General features: G+C 32.7%; 2 protein-coding genes across 2 annotated transcripts; one reads left to right on the forward strand and one right to left on the reverse strand.

Moving 5' to 3' along the window:
- Window positions 1-816: 816 nt before the first annotated feature.
- Window positions 817-5,889, reverse strand: rho-7 (rhomboid family intramembrane serine protease rho-7). The gene is made up of 2 exons (XM_027373784.2): window positions 5,763-5,889; window positions 817-3,551 (listed from the first exon to the last, which is right to left on the reverse strand). The coding sequence occupies exon 2, from the start codon at window positions 3,535-3,537 to the stop codon at window positions 2,455-2,457; it is 1,083 nt and encodes a 360-aa protein (XP_027229585.1). The 5' UTR covers window positions 3,538-3,551; window positions 5,763-5,889; the 3' UTR covers window positions 817-2,454.
- A 367-nt stretch (window positions 5,890-6,256) lies between these two features.
- Slh (sec1 family domain containing Slh) lies at window positions 6,257-17,096 on the forward strand. The gene is made up of 14 exons (XM_027373788.2): window positions 6,257-6,363; window positions 8,381-8,543; window positions 9,266-9,479; window positions 9,924-10,011; window positions 10,734-10,823; window positions 10,940-11,090; window positions 12,314-12,531; window positions 13,000-13,218; window positions 13,457-13,554; window positions 13,854-14,033; window positions 14,528-14,656; window positions 15,244-15,387; window positions 15,786-15,932; window positions 16,172-17,096. Exons 1-14 carry the CDS (start codon window positions 6,336-6,338, stop codon window positions 16,199-16,201), a joined length of 1,899 nt encoding a protein of 632 aa, XP_027229589.1. The 5' UTR covers window positions 6,257-6,335; the 3' UTR covers window positions 16,202-17,096.
- The last annotated feature ends 1,776 nt before the right edge of the window (window positions 17,097-18,872 follow it).

Consider the following 18,872-nt stretch of genomic DNA (forward strand, 5'->3'; position numbering starts at 1 on the left):
CGATGATAAAAAAGGAAATGCGTATTCTTTAAGGATTTGCACGTAACTTTTGTATCATCACGAAGCAGATCTTCCGTCAGCCCTGCATGACTCGGGTGCCGAATCCACTAACATTCTTTACTGGAAAGTTCGTGAAAGGAAACTAATCAGATTAATGAGGATATATAAATCACATGTAAACTGTTGGAAACTTTTTTTAACGGATCTTACGGTCTTAGGCTTTGTGCTGTCGTAAAACCAGTGGATTCTTTTTTCCAGAGTGTGAATAGCGTGGGGGGGGGGGGGGAGCAATGATCGCAGCCCACACGGTTAGATTTTACAGTTAACTACTTTATAAATATTTCATATTTGACCCAGCAATATACCATACAGTAAATGTTGGATTTTTGCTTTGATTAAATCTATTTCTAAAATTCTGTAAATAAAAAAGAAAAAAAAATTAATAACAACCTTCCATTAACATTTCCCATCACATCAATTTGTATTTCAGAGACAAGAAACCAAACGTATACAGTGCCAGATTGAATAAGTTTTAATGAGATACCCTGTGATTCTTAGCATCTTATCTGCATGTAGCTAGAAGATTTAATTCATATCAATGTCAATCTAATAGAACACTTTTTTTCTGTGTAACACTGGTGTCATATCAGTTGTTTTGAATAAATCTACCATACTCTCGTCTGTGTTTCTGGTCTCAGGAAATCTTTAACACATTAAATTTTCATTAGACTTTTCTGATGTTTCCAAATGAAGATACATAGTATCAGTGGCACCAAAACAAGCAGCCTGTTACACAAAAAGGATCTTGATACAGGATTTATCGTCTATATTTTTATTTACATATGCACAGTCTTAATGACAGTACTGCCATGTACCAAAACAGTAAATAAATAAATATAATTTTTTTTCTTTTTAGCAGTATCACTATTTACAATAGAGCAAGATATAAAACAGTCTAGTACCAGCATCAAAGAATTTACAAGGTAACAAGAAATTTACAAATACTCAAATATCCGAATAAAAGGATAAACAAACATTCTTGACACAAAAATAAAAGGCATCTTTAGTGAGAACGTGTCAATATCATTTAACAAATAAGATTATTAAAAATATACATAACACATTTACACAAAGAAATTAAACGTGTCCATGAGGAGATCTGCATCCTATCCATTAAATACAAAGGTAAGAATAGCTTTCCCAACATTATTATTTCAGTTCACAGTCTAAACTGGACTATCTTTTGTATTTTTTTATAGGATACAAGACGACTCATTTCATAGTACTTCTCAATAATACAGAACATACTCTCAAGGTTGATATTTGTTAAGAGATACTGAACACATTCCATGAAATAATAATAATAATAAACAAATTAAATAAAATAAAAGGGTACGCATTTTGTTAAAACTTCCAAAGTATCCCTACACTCACCTTGAATGTTACCTTTATAATAGTGACCTGGTTTTTTGGTATTCTTAAAATAGTTACTTTCCCTTTGTAGTTGGCAATGATGGCAGCATTTACACACAAAAAAAAAGATAATAATAATGATAATGATGATGATAATAATAATAATAATAATAATAATAATAATAATAATAATAATAATAATAATAATAATAATAATAATAACAACAATAACAATAATAATAATAACAATCATTCTGATGGTATTGATATTATTAATAATAAATAATAAATAATAAAGATAAAAATAATAATAATAATAATAATTATCTAAATAATGATAATAACAATGACATATAACGAAAATACACATAGTTGCAAGAATACGAGATGTTTACTTTATTATATGCATGGGATAAAGCATGCTTTGAAATTGATGCAATAAGATTTAAAAACAGATGAATTATAACTTTGAATAATACACATTATTATCCAAATAGGCCCATGACAAGCAACTCCCCACACCCCACAAAAAGTGCCACATTTTACAACAGTGTTTATAATAGCTCCACAGACCTACTTTAAAAACTGAAAAGCTTCAAAGCTGTTTCTTTCAGAGAATCTGCCACTGTGTTGTTCAAATTTTCTCTAAAATTTTGATTCATGTACTTGTTTTCTTTTTTCAAGACTAAATTGGAAGGAAGATCATATTACCTTTCTAAAATGCATTAATAAAGGAGCCATTTTTAAGAACTAAAAGAAGACAAAAGAATGGTACAAAGTGGATAAACCATACTCAGAATCTTCTATTATCTTTTTTGGAGAATTTTTCACTTTACATTAGAACAGTTTGATTGATAGTCCCCTTATGGCTATGGCAGAGAGGAAGTAGCATTTTAGAATACCAAATGTAATGTAAGGGTTCTCAGCACCAGAAGGGACCCTGAACATTTTTTTAATAGTAAAGCCATTACAAATTGAAAACAGAGAAGAAAGCATTGCAAATTACTCAAAAACTATTATCGTAATCTAAAGACCAACAAATCACTCGTCTTTAGATCTTCCTTCAACCCTCTCGCTGGCTTTATTTCTAATTTCGTGCCATTGCCTCATGATGGGCTCTCTGTTCCCCCAAATGTGCTTTGTCCCATAAAGAGCATACAGCAAACCGAAGAGTGCTCCTCCCAGATGGGCAGCATGATCGAATGTGCGCCATCCTAGAGCAATCCCTACAGCATCCAGGCACATGACAGCTTTGAGAGCACTGTCAGCAGAGAAACTTATTCCTGGAATGAAGACAATACCAAGCTGTGCATTTGGATTCTGGGTGCAGAAATAACCTAGAAGAGCCATGATGGCTCCTGAAGCTCCTAATGATGGTCCAGGACACCTCATTGCTACTTTGAAGACGTGGCTGGCTAGAGAGGACACGACACCTCCGCTTAGATACATGGCAAGAAACTGTTCTTTACCTAAAGAGGCACAAACACCAGTACTGAAGCTGTGTAACACGTACATGTTCATTGCCAAATGGAAGAACGCAAAGTGACTGAAAGTAGAAAGGAACATTGGCCAACATACAGCTCGAGCTGCTGGGTTTGAACAGAAATATTTCAACATCGTTCTTTGAAAGGATGGGTTATTCCAACAGGCAAACACTACGGTGTTGATAAAACATATTGGCCAGAAGACTTTCTGTCCCTCTGTCAAATTATTCCACCATTTATTAATTTCCTTTCTAATGTCTCCTTGTTTGTGCTGCCATCCCTCCATTTCATTCCACTGTTTATGAACCCAGTCTGTCCATGACCTCTGGCCCAGGCGAGACCGAAGTGTCTCGTACTGCCAAATTGCCGCACCAACAAAAGTCGTGCCACAAAAGCCAGCTGTAAATAACGCACTCTTCAACAGGCTAGTTCCTGCCTGACTTTCTTGAGCGGTCTCCAAAGCTGTCTGCGGAGCCAGGTTCATTCCTCCAGGTCTACTCCTTCCTCGAGGCTGTCTCAGCCCTCGTGCTATTAAACTGTGTTGCGCATCACTGCCTCTAACAAGCCATCCCCAAACTTGAGTTCTGTGTAGCTGCCTCACCATAGGAGCAGCTGTTTGTAACCGTGAAAGCACAGTCATCACTGGAGTGGAATCTGCAAAGTAATGTAAAACAGTCAGTTTACACATTTTCTTAAAGACAATTATTTAAGCTGCATTTTCACAAATACTCTTACTATTATTAGCTATATCCTTCTTGTCTTACTCTCAGTAAAGAAATTCTTTTCAAACACGATTAAATATACATATATATCTATTATATATATGTATCATATATATCATATAAATATATAATTGCACGTGTGTGAATATAATTCTATATATATATATATATATATATATATATATATATATATATATATATATATATATATATATATATATATATATATAATATATATATATACATATATATATTTATATATATTTTTTTCTATTTCTATTCTTATTCTTATTCTTATTCTTATTCTTATTCTTATTCTTATTCTTATTCTTATTCTTATTCTTATTCTTTGTATTTGTATCTATATCTATATCTATATCTATATCTATATTTATATATATATATATATATATATATATATATATATATATATATATATATATATGTATATATATGTATATATATGTATATATATATATGTATATATAATATATATGTATATATAATATATATATATATATATATATATATATATATATATATATATATATATATATATATATATTATGTGTGTGTGTGTGCGTGTATATATATATAATATATATATATATATATATATATATATATATATATATATATATATATATATATATATATATATATATATATATATATATATATATATTTATGAATATGAAAATGTCTATATATATGTATATAAATATGTGTGTATGGTTATCTATGTATATAAATAAGTATATATATGTATATATATATATTTTTTTTTTTCTTTTCTTTTCTTTTTTTTTTAATACTTATAGGTATACTTATACTTATACTTATACTTATACTTATACTCATATAAATATTAATATTATTATCAATATTAATATTTATATTCAATTTATATTTATATTTTTATCTATATTCATATTTATATTGATATTCCATGGAAATTTATTATCAATTATGGAATGAATTCAAAATTTATCTTACTGAACGTATGTGAGTAAAATTTGTTAGCTTTTGCCAACAAGTGTTATGTATAGGCTTCTTGCGTTCATATGCAGAGCAATTATCCAGTTTCCTTATCATCAGAATAACAAAAATATAAAGATGATTGCGAGATTCATGTATGTGACAAATCATATACATTCGTAATTACAGTAATACAAGACAGTATCACGTTATTTTCTATCATTAGTACCTCATTCAAAATTTAGAAAAGTTATATAAAAAAAAAAAAAAAATGGATGACAAAATCAGTTTACAGAAATGCACCAAGCAATGCTTTGTCCTCCGCGCCTCTTGCTCCGGCAAAGGCCAAGAAACCTCTACAAATCGGATTTAGGAATGATAAAAATTAGGCAGCCTCTTTATCTATTGTTGAATTATCAGGGAAGTTTGATTGCTTTTGTCTTCCCGAATATGTATCATGAAGGTCTATTAATCACCATTAATAAAAAATAATTAACGAAGCAAGGAGCCCAGCGTCTCAAATTGTATTTCGAGCTACAATCTAATACAGCAATGGTGGGCTTATATAATATGAAGGTTATCTCTCATATCTATATTAGCATTGTTTCATGTGCTGTTAAACTAATTAAACTCAGTTTTAAATCAACCAAAAACACCAAAACATTAATAAACCCGAGAACGTTCCTTTGCAAAATTGTCGCACGTCTTCCGTTGGATTTGATGAGCACTCTAAAATTGCCCAAATAAAAGGGAACCTACAAGACATGCGCTCGTATTTTCCCAAATTGATATAATACTTGATTCTTTAACTTTAAAAAAATATATGTATATTTAATCTAAAAATTCAAAATCATACTCTATGTTATATATGATGATATAGCAAGAAATCAAACACAAGATAAAAGAAAATTGGAGAAAATGCAAATGACAATTCAAAAAATATGTCAGTTACAGCAAAATATTCATATATATTACATAAATATATTTAAAATGGTTCTAAAAATACAAGCAGGTGATGTAACTCATACAGTACCCTATAACTAACAAAATCGTTCTTAATTACACATTTTACAATCGCCCTCCAGAATGAACAACACAAAACGTTCTTCTACCTATAGATAACCTATCATAAAGATATTGGACATTAATTACGGAAAGAAATTACCCTTTTCCTTTTCACGGGAAGGAGTTGGTACAGACGGAACTTTAAACGGCTTTGTAATTCTCTTGTTTCACTGCTTTTAGTCCTTAACATATTCATTAATGATAACGATAAATTTTGTAGTACTGATAATATAATTTGTTTATATAATTGAATAGCGCAATTAAAAAGAGAGAAATGTATACATTTTATGTGAACAAGAGGGTATGAGTATAAAATATGATTTTTAATCAACTTACAGCATCAAAACTTTTGTTTACAGGTATATATGAAATTTTCTTTAATTTAAGGATTTATCTTTATTTTAATAGAAATTTTGATGGGGTGATGTAGATATCTTTATATTCATATTCGCTGGTCCACGTAAAGAAATGTAGATATTTTGGAATATAAAGATAATATCTATAAAACAAGTTTACCTTTGTTGAAGAGATCACAATTTATTATTGATATTGATAAGAACATATTAATATTTCATTCAGTTTCAATTTAATCTCCTCTACAAAAAACTCCAAGACGGCAATAGAGTTTTAAATCTTTGCATTCAGTCTCGCTCTTCCTCCACGTAAACAAACCATGTCAAGTCTTCGGGAAAAGCAAATAGGTAAATTTGGTTTATTTATGTGTTATAGAGGAAATATTAGGCAGTTTTTCTATAACCACACATATGTTAACGTACTGTAACGTATGTGTAACTACAGCTAATTAAAGTGGAGAATTTCCATTAGAAATTGATGTCACTAATGTCAGAGTGACAGATGAGTTTCATGACATTTGCAGTAATATGTTTCTTGGATTCTCACTTCTCTTTTCACACTTTTGGGCCGATGATTTATATTTGGATTGTCATAGCATCCAATATTAAGATATAAATGTAAAAATTGTCTTTCGGTTAGTCAATACATTTTCCGTATTGTGTACATTTAATTCTTGTCATTTAAGGATTATCATTTTGCAATTAAATGTTCCACTGGTAATGAATGGTCATTGAATATCCATGACTGACACTTGTATCCTAAATTACCGTATTTCATGTCAAATGTTCCTCCTTTTCTTCTGTATTTGGTTTATATAACCCTTGTGGTAAGCTTGTCCTTCATAGTTGTTTTTAAGGATATGACTCTTTGGAAGGGAAGAAATGTATTCCAAATTATGATATATATGTAGTCACTATTGCATTCAGAATGAAGCATCAAATGAAAAGCTTATATGTAGGATATCGTATTTTAATAGTTCCAATATATTTTCTTTCTGATATATCATACCCTGGATATTCACATGTCGTTGGCAAAATCCAGAAAAGGTGTCAAACAAAATGGATTCTGGCTTGTCTTTCTATGCACAAGGAAGAGTTGATCTAAAGGTCAAGAGTAATAGATTTTGAGTATTTCATGTCCATCCTGTATGATTATAGTCTTAATTTTTTTTCTTAAAACTCATGGTAGGTAAAAGGGCCAAAATATATACCAAGGTAGATCTTGCCAATTAACCCAATGCTGTTGGAGATGGCATATATGTAAAGGATGTGCCCTTTTCGTGTTTTGTTTATTAATTGTCTTTGCACATATATGTCTCTACAAGTGCTTAGTCAGTAAGGAGTCAATTACTAGAACTGTCCACCTTACTGTTTACCAATTTCCTTGACTTACAGAAATATTTTCTTTCATCTTTTATTGCTATTAGTTATGTTTGTAACAAGATAATGACATCAATAATATTAATAGCATTAGATTTTTTTTTCCCCCAAAAAAAAACTCAAGGAAAAGGCTTAAATCAAATGAGGTCACCTTAGTGGCTGAGCACTTTAGGAGCCTTCTACGTGTAACATTCACAAAACTACAGTGAACATTATATTTTTTGGTGGCATTAAATTAAGCCAGATTGACTTTCAAAATAGGACGTTTGTAATGACACTGAGAAAATGAAATAGCCTCTGATCTTGACTACAGTGATTATGATATGGTGTATCTGATGGGCTCTTTCCTGTTGCCAGATCTTGGAAGCCAGCCAGAGAGTCTGTTATATTAATTAGGGATTCTAACATTTCCCATAAGGCTATAGATCCGGGAAGAGTCCTATTTTTTGTGTGCAAATCAAGGGTCATCATTTTATCTTGTAGTTATGGAGATGAGTTTTGCCAAATGATATCCATGGCCTCTGTGACTGTTGGCTCTTTGGCAAAGCCCAGAGTGGCAACCTTAAATATTAAGGCAATATAGAGGTTGCTCCAGGGAGGTCTACAAATTCTTGTCATGTCAGAACAAAAGTTAGCCAGGACTTTAGGAAGGAGAGAGGCAGCTGTGGTGGAAATTGGCTTATTAAACCTTTGATAGAGATGGGGCTCATTTGTACACTTATTTCAAGATCAGTAATTTTTAGCTGACTACATTTTTATTCTAATTAAAATAATCAGTAAATTCTCAAGGATTATGTCATATTTTTTATTGTCATAAATTTCTAAGCCCATAATTTCTAATTTTGCTAGCTGGAATACAGTGATTCTCTATGAGAATAATAATTTAGGTATACTATTTATACATTAAAGTATTGGGAATGGACTGATACAGAGAAATATACTGCATGGGAAACACCTCTAATTAATATAACTTGCTTTGTCATAGCATCGCTGCGGCGGATGATAAATCTGAACAGTGGTGTCGGAAATACCACTGTAGGCAGTGAAACAACCTTTTCTGTCCTGATTTATGACAAACATGGTCAAGACATCATTTCTCCACTACTCTCAGTCAAGGACCTGCGAGAGATGGGAATCACACTGCACATGTAAGCATTTTTTATTATGTTTATAGAATATTGAATATGAATGCATATGTGATAAAAAGTTGGACATGGCTATAGATCAGCATTTATATTTATCCATATATAAGTGTGTGTTTGTGTCTGTGTCCAATTGTGTCCCTTTGTTAAGGGTGATAGTTGATCTGTGAAAATGTAATATGGACTATTTTATCTTTGTGTATGTGTATGTGTCTGTCTGCATATATGTATATGTATATATATATGTGAATATATATATATGTGTGTGTGTGTGTGTGTGTGTGTGTGTGTGTGTGTGTGTGTGTGTGTGTGTGTGTGTGTGTGTGTGTGTGTGTGTGTGTGTGTGTGTGTGTGTGTGTATATATTATATGTATATATATATATATATATATATATATATATATATATATATATATATATATATATATATATATGTATATATATATATATATATATATATATATATATATATATATATATATATATATATATTCATATTTATATTTTATTTTTATGTATGTGTTTGTGTCTGTCTGCATATATGTATATGTATATATATATATATATATATATATATATATATATATATATATATATATATATATATATATATATATATATATATACGTGTGTGTGTGTGTATATATGTATATGTATATGTATATGTATACTTACAAATGCAGTAGGTGATTGGGAAAGAGTTATACTCACATTTGAATAATTCACAGGCTTCTGCACAGCGAGAGAGGAGAAGTGCCAGATGTCCCAGCAATATACTTTTGTCAGCCAACAGAAGAAAACTTAATCCGGATTGGACAGGACTTCTCTGATGGCTTATATTCCGCTTATTACCTCAACTTTATATCTCCAATCAGTCGTCAGAAAATGGAAGATTTGGCCCTTGCTGCTCTACAGGCTGGATGTCAAAGCAATATTAAGAAGGTAAGTGATTTAAATTTCAATATCTATGAATAGATATTGTATTCCTTAGTCATATTTGGTATTATTTGAACCTTTGTATTCTGGAAAGTGTCCATTACTGTGAATGAAATATTTGCTTGAGTAGTAAGAAAAATAAGAATGAAACCATTTATGGGTTTGTAAATGCTTAGAGCATAACTCAGAATGAATTATAAAAAAACAGGAGAAAATAATTTTCTCATGCAATGCATAGTAACTGTTTACAAGTTTTTGTATATGAAAAGGATGATTTCACTGTAGTATTTTGTTTTGACTTACAAAAATTTTCAATATACTGTGCAAGACCTATCATAATCTTAATAGACTTTTTTTCTTTCTTTCTTTCTTTTCTTTTTTTTTTTTTTTTTAATAAATTCAGCAATATCCTATTAATGGTGTGGAAATAATCATATATTTCTCTTGTAGGTATTTGACCAGTATGTCAATTTCATCAGTTTAGAGGATGATATGTTCACATTGAAACACCAGGGTTCTGATGCTCTCTCATATTATGGTAAGTGATAGATGCCTTTCAGGGACGTGTCCAGATAATTTTCTGGTGGGGGGCACAGGGGGTAACAACAATAAAACTGGGGGGGGCACCCAAATGTAACAAAAATTAAGACTGCCCACTTCAATATTTATATTGTACAGTTTCATCTTGCTTTTCTTGGCCACATAAAATATACTAGATGTACTCTTTACCAAGTAGTAGGCTAACACACAGAGCACTATGATGTTTGCTGTACAGTGCTTGTAGCTCTGTACGGTGAACGTAGCAGTGATCTTTTGTGTAGTAATCAGTTTTAACTAAGTACCACTTAAATTCAAGGTGCAATGTGCACCGTCAGTAAAGAACTTCACACAATGATTGACATTACGACAAGTTAATGACCATTGGGGGGGCACATTGCAGGTAGGGGTGGGTGCCCCCCCCTCCCCCCATGCCACCATGGAAGCCCTGCCTCTGATGCTTTTGTAACTTTTTGACTTGAAAGACTTGTGAAGTGGGCACGGATCCTACTGTTAAGTCTAGCAAATGAATGTAGAATGGGAATAAGTATGATACCTGTTTGGTAACCTCTGTATTGTATATTGTCTATAGGGTTTAAATGGATATTTCATTAGTAATTTGCTTCACCATCAATAACCTATAAATGAAGTAAACATTGATATCAATAAAGGGGCAATAACATTGGCTTTAGTAACATAAACATTTTATCTTATTTTTTTCAGCTATAAATCGAGGGGATGTTAAGGATTCAGACATTGATCACATCATGGACTCCATTGTGGATAGCCTCTTCTCTGTGTTTGTCAACTTAGGTATGAAGAGGGAGCATGTCGCTATTCTTGTTCTTCCTGAATTATGAATCTGAATTATTGATTAACTCAGTATATTGGCTAAAAGAATCAAAGATGATTTGTTTCCTCTTTTGCAGGTCAAGTTCCAATCATCAGGTGCCAAAGGGGCAATGCAGCAGAAAGTGTTGCAGAAAGGCTGGACAAGAAGTTGCGAGAAAATTTACGTGACACAAGGAATTCCTTTTTCACTGGTCTCTCCACAGATTCATTTGCAGCTGGACAGTTAAGGTAAGTTCCTACTGCAAATATTTGTAAATATGACAAGAGTTTCAAAAATATTATCATTATAGAATATTTAATTATTGATAGAAGCAAGAAGTTATATGGTACTAGTAAGTTAACTGGCATAATGAAAAGGGAGTCAAGTTATATATAAAGTAAAGATTTTGTTAAAGGTGACTGAGGAATGTTGAAAAGAATTCTTATTGTCATTGATGTAATGATATAGGGTTACATATTCTGCACTGAGGTGTCTTTAACCCTGGTTGCTTCATGGCAATCACATGGTCCAAAATACCAGTAATAGGCTTATGTTAGTGGCTGGTCTCCAAGGTGTGCAGCTTGTTGGCCGGGCACACGCAAACACTCGTGTTCAGTGGCAAGACTCTATTACTCCCTTTTGCAATATTATTTTCTCTTTATGCATAAGCGTTTTTAGCTTTCCAGCCATTTTCCAATGTCCATACTTTCATTTGATTTGCGTTATCCAGATGGTAATAGACTGGTTTCCTTGCACAGACTCCATATCATCCGTCTAGGTATTCAGTAACATTTTGTTATTTGTGTGATTTTTGCTTATTTGTCATAATACTCAAACTTCTGTAATACAACTTGTGCCGCCAGTCACGACAGCAAGAAATAGGATGTTGAGCATGGAAATGGCATCCACCCTGGAGCCAGCACTCTTCCAGTCATGGCTCATGGACATTACATTCCACACTCGATTATAAATGGGAATAATGCAAAAGCCTCTTCCAAATGAGTCTAATCAGTCTCCAAGAAGTTTCTGCACTCATGGCGAGTCTTTCTTGTTACCCAGGCCTTCAGCTAAAATGCTCATGATGGCAAGTTCACATCACCCGGGATTGCAGCCAGATTTTCCCATGATGGCATGTTCATGTCACCCACCCCTCAAGCCAGATTTTTCATGACCTGATAGTCACATCATCTGGATCGAAGGAGTTTAAATACTCAGTGTGTGTGTGTGCGCGTGTGTGGGGGGGGTGAGTCAGTGAGTAAGGGGGGAACCTTTTTTTTTTTTTTTTTTTAATGATTCCTTGTTGAATCTTCCACTGCATTCTAAGGGAACTTTTTTTCTTCTTCTTTTTTTACACATACAATAATTCATAATGGGATATTATTTGTGTCCATGTGTTGAGAGTGATAGTTGATCACTGAAAATGTACAAAGTGAAGCAACTAACAAGCAGACTTTTCAAATTTATTTCACAGTTTCCAAAGACCTCTCCTCGTGTTAGTTGACCGCAACGTTGACCTTGCAACCCCCCTGCACCACACCTGGACCTATCAAGCCCTTGCCCATGACGTGCTGAATCTGAGCTTAAATCGGGTCACTGTGACAGAGCAAGACCCCAGCCACATGTCCAACAGAAGCAAAACAAAAGAATATGATCTTAATAACTCGGATAATTTCTGGAGTGCTCACAAAGGTATTTTCATTATTTTATTTATCACCATGTTAAAGGATGTTCACTTTGTTTTTTTATGGTCTTTGCATCTGAACTAAGGGCTAATAAAAAGAAGAAAAAGAAATGCAAAATCAGCTGCCATTGTTGAACACATAATTTAAGAATATATACAAATATTTCATTTTTTTGAATAGACATAGAAAGTTAGTAGTTCAGTTCAGTTCAGGGAGGTCTGACAAGGTGAGCCTCATATATGTGATCTAGCCATATAATGAATAGATATAGAAGGCAGTGCAAATATTTGAGATGCCCTTTATGGATTATCATGTCTTTGTATAGGAGCTATTATCAGTTCTGTAAATACAAATGCAAAATGAGGGAGGGAGAGTATGGAAATAACAACTATAGTTTATTATACATTATATATATTTTAAATGTTATTCCCTTTCTATTGATAACTATATATTGTATTGTCATTTTCTTTTTTAGGTAGTGCTTTCCCTGACGTAGCAGCAGCTGTAGAGAACGAGCTTGAGGACTACAAGAAAGCTGAGACTCACATTAAAGGCCTGAAGAGCGACTTACCAGACGAGGACGCAATTGATCTTCTCAGTGACAACACAGCCAAGTTGACCTCAGCCATCACTTCCCTTCCAGAGTTGCTTAAAAAGAAAGCAAACATTGACAAGCACATGAGCATTGCCATGGGTAAAATGAGGATTCTGATTTCTGATTGGTGCTGTTAGATCTGTATATATGGAATGTGTAAATCATGCAAGTTTTTTTTTATGGATTTTTTTTTTTTTTTTTTTTTTAGATTTTTGTTTGATAGTGTAATTAAGTTGAATCATAATAGACTTATGTTGTATGTTAACTGTATAATTTGTTTGGCAAGTTCATTCATCTTTTGCTATGAAGTACTGTACTTATGCCTTCGTATTTCCAGCCTTGTTGAACAGTATCAAATCAAGGAAGCTTGATGTCTTCTTTGAGACAGAGGAGAAGATTATGGGTCGTGCTACCTTAGAGAAACCTTTGTTAGAAGTAAGTGTTTGTTAGTAACAGGAAAGTAGCATGAATTTTTTATTATCATTCAGTATCATATTAAATTATCTACTTTCTGTAAACATGTAAAAATAATGGTTTGGAAAAGAGGTAAATCTTAACCATCATATGCTTTCTCTCAGGACAGTAAGTTAGCCAGATTTTGTATTAAAAAAAATAAATAAATATTTAGGTAGGAGAGATGAAACGAAAGTTTTGATCTCTTTTTGTTATCTTTACGTTTTATAGAAAAAAATATATGGTCTATAAATACAAGAAGATCCTTGATTTTCTTTTAGATAATAAACGACCCAGAGTGTGGTACTCCCTTGGACAAACTTCGTGTCTTCCTGATACTTTACCTTTGTTCAAATACCATGACCGATGCAGAGTTCAATGATTATGCGAAAGCTTTAGCTGATGCAGGAGCTGACACCAAAGCTCTGCTGTACATGAAGAGATGGAAATCTCTTATGAAGGTAAGTACAGTATGTGTTGTATGTGTTCTGGTCAGTGAGTATGTGTCCGTGTTAATAAATAAGGATTGTATATGAATATATATGAACATGAACACAGTAATATGTACACAAAGAATATAGCTGCAAAAAGAAATTATATTAAATTGTGATGTGTGTGTGTGTGTGTGTGGGGGGGGGGGTGTTTGTGTGTGTGTGTGTGTGTGTGTTGTGTGTGTGTGGGGGGGGGGGGGGGTTGTGTGTGTGTGTTTTGTGTGTGTGTGTGTATGTTGTGTGTTGTGTGTGTGTGTGTGTTGTGTGTGTGTGTGTGTAGTGTGTGTGTGTGTGTTATGTGTGTGTGTGTGTTGTGTGTGTGTGGGTGGGTGGGGGTGGGTGTGGGTGTGGGTGTGGGTGGGTGTGTGTGTTTTCATATACATATATACTTACATACATACATATACATACATACACTTTCTTCTTCTTCTTAGCACAGTATTAAAATATATTGGAACTTCCAGATGACTGCAGGAGGTGGGATGTCTGAATACACTGGTGGAGTAGCAAAGACTGTGTCCATGTTTTCTAAGCTGATGAACCAGGGATCTGCTCTGGTAGTGGAAGGAGTCAATTTCGTGCTGAAGGAAAATGTAAGTAATGTATCCCCTGAATGTAGAGTATGTATAGGTTGTCTCTAAATCGTGTGTAAAATGCACATAAGAGGTGTGTGTAATTGCAAATATAAGTAATTGGAAATCTAGGTAATTGTATGACTAGAGGAGGGAAAGAAAGTAAAGTAGATAGGAGATTACTTCAAATATTCCTTGAAATGGACCTAGGTTGACTATTCATTTGTGCTGCATTGAATTTTTTTAGTCCAAGGTAACAGATAAAGAAATGTAAATGCCATTTTGTCATTTTGTGGAATTAAAAAGTTCACAAAAATATAGGAAATCATGATGCATGTAATGTTTATAGCATTTTGAATAGATTGAGTTTTAGGTAAACCTCTGTTGCAAGAGCATAATAAATATTTGCTTAAGACTTCAGAATTTCCCTTTAGATATGATAGTGTTGAAATTGCCAACATATTTTACTGATTTTAAAGTAAGGGTGTTGTTGGTAGTGTAGAATAAAGAATGTTCCTAGTTTCTCATCATGTTCTAAGGTGTACATAATGTTGAAAGTTTTTTCCATATGTTAATATAACAAAAATGTGTTTCACGACTCCTTCCAGAAATTGCCAATTACCAGAATTGTAGACCATTTGATGGAGTTGAAAAACAGTGAAGAAGAGAAAGAGTACAAGTACTTTGACCCCAAGATGTTACGACCAGGAGATGGCAGCGTGGCTGGAGCTCGAACAAGAACGCCATTCCAGGTTTGTGGAATTGAGTGGATAATGTAGATAGGTGTAGAAATTAATGTAGATGTAGATAGAGATAGAGATAAAGGTTAGGTTGACAGATTCCTTAACCCATTGCTGATGGGAGCTTCACACTCCAATTTTGACTGCATGCCGGACACTGCACACAGTCAGCTACTTGAAGGAAATATCAGAAAAATGGGAAACATATGATTTTTACACCTTCTGTGGGTTTGGCTGTAGCATATACAATTGTCCATTGAACAAGATCCAAAATAGCTCCTAAATTACTACAGGAATAGTTGAACAAGGGAACAACTTTTTAGGTGTACCTGCCACCCAGAGAGGAGTCCACTCATGCTATGGCATGGACATACATGCCAGATGTCATTAAATCCATTTTCGCTTTACAGGAGTCAGTTGTGTTTGTTGTGGGTGGTGGCAACTACATGGAGTACAATAACCTTGTTAATTATGCCAAGAAGAAAGCTGGTGCTACAAACAAAAAAATTATCTATGGCTGCACTGATGTTGTCAATGCTGAACAATTTCTTAATCAGGTAAGTTACATTAGTTTTCTTTCCTTTTCTGTTAAATTTGCTGTTACACATGAACTTCATTTCCAACTAAACCAAATGGCAATACCTCATATATTGCAAAATAAGTTATCTTTTACCACACTCAGTTTGTGAAATTTTCATCTTTTCTTCTAATATGTATTGCTAAAGTAAAAATAAAGGTGTTACTTCTTTTTATCATTTATAAAGTTTATGTCTAATATACATTCCGTATGTTTCAGCTTTCCAAACTTGGTAATGACATTTCCTGAAAAGAAGACTTTGGTTGCCAGTCTTTCTCATATACGATATTTGGAGGTGATTTATAATGCTCGGAGAGGAAGTGGAGTTGTCTGCACGGCACAGTTATTGTTTTATATTAGGAATTATATTTATTTTATATGGAGATACTTCTGTTGTTTTGCAGTTTGTATTATAAACAAACATTAAACAATATAATACTGTATTTAAGCCCCAGTGATGTTATGAAAATCCTATGAGAATTTTATACTGTTTAGGAGAATAGTTATATAGTTATTCACACTATGATGCTTTATTTGCAAGTGAATGTGCGATAATTGTCATTAAGATAGGTTAAGATGGATATATACCCTGAGCGCAGTTGATTACACAAGCCATAATACCTGTTATGATGATTAAAAAATGTAGGGGCTCGGTTCCATGCCAGTCTCCTTTGTATGGATAATCTTTCCAGTGAATCATTCTTCCCTGTGTATGCATTCAGGTAAGTGCTGGTGTAATATTTGGGAATGAAGAAACAACCATATTTATATCTATTAAATCAAGAAACAGAGCGACAGGATGAAAGATGTTAGTGCAAGTTAATTTATTTTTATTAATTGCATGACCATGAAAAATAAGAAAAAAAAGAAAATGCCACTTGGGTTCCTCATTTTCAATTATTTTGGTATCTGATTATATTTAACTGCAGAGATACCATCTCTTCTTCAGTATCATCAGTGGGTATTATGGCTTTGATCTCTGACTGTTCTTGCTGTAGAAAAAGGGAAGTTGCAAGTAATATTCTTCTTAAGGGTAATGCAGTTTTCATTTTCCTCTTCAAATTATCACAGATTAAATATATTACTCTTGAAATATTACTGTAATATGTAAAAAGGTACACTTAAGTAAAAGTTATTAAAATATTTCCTAATTTTCCTTACCCTTTTGTTGGATTAGAAATCAGAAATCTTGCTCAGCATATGTAATAAACCAGAGATGGGAATCAGATTTTCATTAACTGTACCGTCAATGAAAATAATAATGATTATAATATTTATCATTATTATTATTGTTGTAGCTCGTTACGATAATAACTGCTAGTTAAACTTTAAGCAGAGAAGTGTCTAAGTTTAAATAAGCTTTCATATCATGGAAGGGAAATGGTGAAGATATAAGTGGCCTATTGAAGAAGCAGAACATTTTTTTTTTTGGGGGGGGGGGGATTGAAGGAAAACATTCATTTCATATTCATTCTGTCTTCATTCTCAAAAGCAACAGTTGTACAAGTAATTCTGACTCAACAGTTGAATAAGTAATTCTGACTTGTAGTTATCTTAAAAGGTATTTCATAGTATTTAGTTTCTACAAGAAGGAATATCAAATATGTTGATTATCTAGATGCTTTTGGATCCTTTTCCTGATATAGAATGGTCTTGTTGTAAGTCCTGACAAATCTATAAAAGCAACTTAACCCATATTTAAAATTGTCATTGATTTATTGCATAGAATTCTCAAAAAGAAAAGATCAATTCACTTATGAACATTTATGATTTATCAACATTTAACAACAGATTTAGCATTCAAGTTAAGACTGATGAATGTTTAACACTGTTTTTAGTTCTCTTTATTTAGGATTATATAATGTGAAACAATTTTAAAGGTTTGCACAAGATATATAAAGTCATATATCACTTATTTTTTACAGAAATGAAAGATTAAAGGCTAAAATAATAATTATACACCAGAAACCGATTGCTTTAATATAGTACAAATGAGAGAAGTAGGAATGAACAAAACAACTTGTTTCTATTCAATTTAAAAAGTCAGTTCTTATGTGCACTTTGATCTGATTCTTACACTGTTACATGCAAACCATATATAAAGAGAACAGACACTTTATGTGGACAATAATAATTATATATCATATTGACACAGAAAAAGGAAAGGGGGAGAGTTACATTGCTTGTGTAGTGACAAAAAATAACTATCAGTTGTCTTTTTTGTTTTTTTACTGTTTCATATCTTTGTCCATTATTGTTTTAACAGCCATTCTGCTTCAAAACTTTGTTCAACAGTTAGAAGACCACATGACAGTTTATTCACAGACCTGTTTGGTCTTGTATGGTCATCATATCTCTCTACAGCAAATGCAGATATATACAGTAAAATCATATTTACCAGCTACTAGAGTATTGGTATTTCTCTGAAGGTCTTACCCTGATCATTGCCTCAAATGATCTTAAATACCCAGAGCATTCAAGAGTATGTTGCACATTATCAGAAATCAGTTACTGCATTAGTTTGGTGGTTCTTTCATTTCAGCACAAATAAATTACCCTAGATCAAGTCTTGGCTGTAATGATAGTAATGAAGCCACATAAGTTACTGCTAAAGTCAGTCTGATTTTTCTATTTATGGGGTTGGAATTATTTTCCACTTAATAACAAATGATGAAATCTCAAATTGGGATCTTACAGTGCTTCCCTTTAAACCTAACATTTAGCAGTTCCCTTTTTTTTCAGACTTGAAGGCCATAATTCAATTAATTTTTGTAGACAGGATAAGCTGTTTGGTGGGAACAAAAACTGAAATTCAAATCAGTGCCAAAAAAGAAACTATAATGATTTTACAACCTTATTTTACTACAATTCTTACTCTGAATATGGAAATAAACAACTTTTCTTTGAAACCTTCTTAGAT

Source organism: Penaeus vannamei, chromosome 36 (assembly GCF_042767895.1).
Source record: "Penaeus vannamei isolate JL-2024 chromosome 36, ASM4276789v1, whole genome shotgun sequence".
NCBI lineage: Eukaryota > Metazoa > Arthropoda > Malacostraca > Decapoda > Penaeidae > Penaeus > Penaeus vannamei.